Genomic DNA, 4362 nt, shown 5'->3' with positions numbered 1-4362 from the left:
AGATAGAGAAGTGCCCAGTCACATGTTGTCTGTAAGGAAACATGCAAAGCCACAAACATGCCCACTCACTGTCAGATCGACAGCGACCAACAATGACAAACACAGATCCCCAGTGCTAATGACAACCCCTCCAAACAAGAACGCTCAGGATTTATTGAATTCACCACTGAAATACAACACCCCTCCAGTAAGTAGCACAAACTGGATGTTTCACAACCGAGCCACTTCTACCAATCTGCACTTCATTAGGCTGATTGCTCGCCAATGTAAGCTACTCCCCCTGCCCTGCCCTGGTCTCTCCGCCTTGTTCTGATTAAAGAGGGAACCTCATAAATATGCTGCTGCCAATAAATGATTTCCTCATCACATCAAAGTCACACGGAAGTTGTAAGCAGCTCTCATAATTGCAACAAAGTACAGGCACCTCTTTCTTTTTCTTTTTTTTTTTTTTTTTTTAAAAGCGCCCCCACATGCCACCAAACTTACCCTGCGGCTATACAACAAACCGAGCTGGAGTGGTCTGGTAGAATTCCTGCTAATTCAAACCTTAGTCAAAAGTGGTCGTTAATATTAAGTTTAATGAGGCAGGAAGAACATGATTCTGATGAGGATTAGAGAGGGAACAAATGAGTGAGGTTCCCCTCTAACAAGCTAAGTTGTTCGTTAGTGAGCAAGCGAATATTGAATATATGAAAAATGCAAATTAACACCTCTCCCTCAAGCAAAGTGAAAGATTATTATGGATTATTACCAGTTAAATAAACCGTAAATGTCACTGCTAGTGAGATTTAGAAACATAAAGATTAAAACAGACAATAGTTTCAGATTGTTTATCCCCAATTGTCAACCCACCCACCTATTACAGAGATAAATGCTGTTGTTAGTTCTCACGCTACTGTTGTAACTGCTAGTGAAACTCGGTTTTGGTCATAAATACAGAGATAATGACTGCCCGGAACACAACAGAATGTAGTTCTGTATAAACAAAGCATCATAATAAAAGTGTAACTCAGCTTTGAAAAGAAAAAAGAAAAAAAAAAAGAAAGTTTGACCAGTGTGGTAAAACGACAGCTCAGTAATAACGGGAACTATCTGTGAAGCCGGATAATTTATGGATATCGTTTATGGTTTGTCAAACATTGCTTTGAACTGACCACTGTGTGATGGGAAACACAGACGCAGCATTAAAACCACACAAACACACACACACACACACACGAGCGTTAGCACGAACATGCACCAAGAGCCGCTGTATCTGCACAAGAAGAAAAAAAAAAATGCAAAACAGCTGCTCGGTTTCGATGGTAAACTACTGAAAATGTGACTTTCTTGAAAGATCCTCAGTGAGTATAGATGCAGACGTTTACATATTGCTACTTTATTTTTCTATACATAAAATTAAATGTCATTTATTTAAGGGAAACAGTCTGAAAGGCTTCAGTTGTTTTGTTCATTTGGATGATAAAACATTGGTGGAAAAAACTGCATAGCACAATGTCGGCCCTTTCAAAGGGACGTTCAGAAGGAAGAACAATATAAATACAATTTTGGTCAGACAGTTTGTACCATATTACATCATAAATACACAACATCAGGCATTCATCTATTCATTTCCAGCACTGTATTTCAAAAAGAGAATAAATATGTCTACACTTTATAAAGGAAATGAGGGGGAGTTGAAAATGTTTTTATTGCTAAGAGAGATAAAACATGAACAAAGCTGTAATTGACGCAGTGTAAAGTTTTCATTGGGATGATTATACCGAGGGTTAAACCTCGCTGTGTCGTCGACACCGCAAACCTGAATTTGACTTTTTTTTTTTTTTTCTTTCAAGGCAGACACTTTAGTAGAAGGGAAATGAAACGAATGCTTCAGTGATATGTTTTATTTGGCCTGAGTTGCTGAAACACTCATTCACCCACAGAGGTCTACAAAGCGTCTTGATATTAAGGCCCTTTTCAACACGAGGCACTGTATTAAAAAAAAAAAAAAAAAAAAAAAAAAAAAAAGGAAAAAAAGAAAGGAAAAAAAAAAAAAAAAAAGGCTTTGGTGAAAAGTTGGAGTTGTAGTCTGTATTATTGTGCCCAGTGCAAGTGCTCGCCCAGCTCAATTATTGCAGGAGTAAACAAGTGAAGAGTATAAACAGCTGGGCAGCAACACCCCTCCTCCTATAGATAAGTCATGTAAACAGTCAGTCCAAAGGGGCAAGAGAACACCGTTTTTTTTCATCCTCGCTGTGGGAAAAAAAAAATTCTAATTTGACTTGAAGTGCTCGGAAAGTTGATTCAAGCACTCCTTGTGCAGTGGATATATTATAAACACTGATTTTTAAAATGTCAGCCGCACGTCCTCTGTGTCCGTTTTTTGGGAATCCTTGGAAATGCACTGAAAGACATTTCACCAAAGATCAAAGGTATTTCCATTTCTATGATAAGTGGTACATGCTGTAGCCCAGAGGAGCAGCATACAGTCCTAAAGGTGAAATGGGCAGTATGGGTCTGTGGTGGTGGTGGTGGTGGTGGTGATAGGCGGAGTACGACTGTCCGTACAGTTGCATGGCGCCCAGCGACAGCGGTAAAGTAAAGCCAGGGCGTAAAGCTCCAGCAGCGGCGGCCGCCACTGCCACCGTCTTGGCGTCAGCGGCCATCTTGAGTTTCTCCAGCTCGGCCTCCTGGAGCCTCTTGGCTTTTGCCCGGCGATTCTGGAACCAGATCTTCACCTGGGTCTCTGTCAGGGTCAAGGAGGAGGAGAACTCGGCCCGCTCTGCGATGGACAGGTACTGCTTCTGCCTGAACTTCCTCTCCAGGGCCAGCAGCTGAGACGTGGTGAAGGGGGTGCGGGGCTTTCGGTTGGTCTTGTGCTTCCTCAACTGACAGGAAGGACTGGAATGACCTGGGAGAAGACACAGTGAAGATTTTAGAATGAGGGTTTGATATGTAAATGTATGAATTTGAGTCCTGTTGACTTATTGTGGATTGTGAGAGTCCTTCCTGTGAGCCATATACTGATGGTTGTGTTTAAACAGGAAATTATTTAACTTAAAGATGATATAGTTGGATGTCAGGACACACTTTAATCATATAACTTTTCATTAACAAGACAAATATTTTTATGTGTTAGAAGTAGCCTACCTCCTCACACAATTAACAGCTGACTGATTTTAGAGTTGTTGTTTCACTTTGCATAGTTTACTGGCTTCATGCCTTTCTTGAGCTCAAGAAACAGGAAACCTTACAGCAGCTTGTGGAGAATCATATTCCAGTAAACTCTAAAACATGATGAGTATAAATGAAGAATTTGTCCCGTCCATATTCAGCCTATACTTGTTCAGACTTAAAGGTAACTTCAGAATGTGAGATAAACTTACGAGGCTGTGTGGGAAACGCGCTGTTGGTGACCCAGGATGCGCAGTCCTCGGACTCCGATGCCTCGGACTTCACCGGCGACGTAGGCGCAGCCGTTAAGCTCTTTCGGCTTCCCCCGGGAGGACTGCACGTCCCCCGACACAGATACAGAGAGTTCAAACCCGTGGGGGACACCGTCACCGAGCGTCCCTCCGGTTTGCAGCAGGTGGACTCTCCGCCGCGGCTGTCCGTCTTCCTCCCGGACATGAGCGCCTCCACGCTGAACGGGTGATGCCGTCGCGCCACCGGAGATGTCTTTTCCTCCGCCGTCCCCTCTGCCAAGGCCGCACGGTTGGTACTGTCCTCCTCGGACGAATTGCACCCCAGGTCGTTAGAGGTCTCCTGGGCGGCCATCTCAGTGGCCATCAAAAAGGAAAAATAAAAAAAACAAAAACAAAAACGGGTGAACTCCGTGCGCAGCTGCGGGACAAAAGTTGCAGCAGCCAGGTGAGAGTGGCTCCGGCGAGCGCAATGTTATGGAGCTGTCAAGTAGTATGTGGGAGTATGTAGACGCATCACAATGACACGGCCCAACTTTGACCAATCGCTGCCGCCCAAAATGTTTATGAGTGGGCAGATGTTGCCTTCAGGGACGGTCGGAAAGGAGAAGACGCTTGTTTTGTTTTGAGGAGTGAAGGGCATCAGACCCTACAAAATGTATCATTATTATTAGTAGTATTATTATTGATATTAGGATCATTGTTATTGTTATTGTTATTCTATAATCAAGCGACTCTGCAGTTTTTTTTTTCTTCATTGTGTGATTTAGAAGGTTACCCATTGTACTTGAATGCAGCAAAAGTCCTCAAGGGTCACTGGGGTGGTTTGAGGAGGTCTTCACTCCCTAATGCAGGTAACAATAAAAAACAAACTGGAAAGGTTTTTTCTTTATTTAATTAATATCAACTGAGATAAGTAGCAGTTGTTGTCTGCCAACAGCTGTTCAGTTTTGTGTCA

At 42.8% G+C, this 4362-nt stretch overlaps 1 protein-coding gene across 1 annotated transcript; it reads right to left on the bottom strand.

The window, feature by feature from the left end:
* Window positions 1-2051: 2051 nt before the first annotated feature.
* Window positions 2052-3773, bottom strand: LOC111217190 (homeobox protein MSH-D-like). Its single transcript, XM_022738954.1, has 2 exons — window positions 3369-3773; window positions 2052-2893 (listed from the first exon to the last, which is right to left on the bottom strand). The coding sequence occupies exons 1-2, from the start codon at window positions 3769-3771 to the stop codon at window positions 2427-2429; spliced, it is 870 nt and encodes a 289-aa protein (XP_022594675.1). The 5' UTR covers window positions 3772-3773; the 3' UTR covers window positions 2052-2426.
* Between the last annotated feature and the right edge of the window lie 589 nt (window positions 3774-4362).

The sequence above is a fragment of the Seriola dumerili genome, unplaced genomic scaffold (genome assembly GCF_002260705.1).
Source record: "Seriola dumerili isolate Sdu_G_001 unplaced genomic scaffold, Sdu_1.0 BDQW01000040.1, whole genome shotgun sequence".
Taxonomy (NCBI): domain Eukaryota; kingdom Metazoa; phylum Chordata; class Actinopteri; order Carangiformes; family Carangidae; genus Seriola; species Seriola dumerili.
The sequence above is the reverse complement of the archived record's forward strand: the minus strand, read 5'-3'. Positions and strand labels throughout refer to the sequence as shown.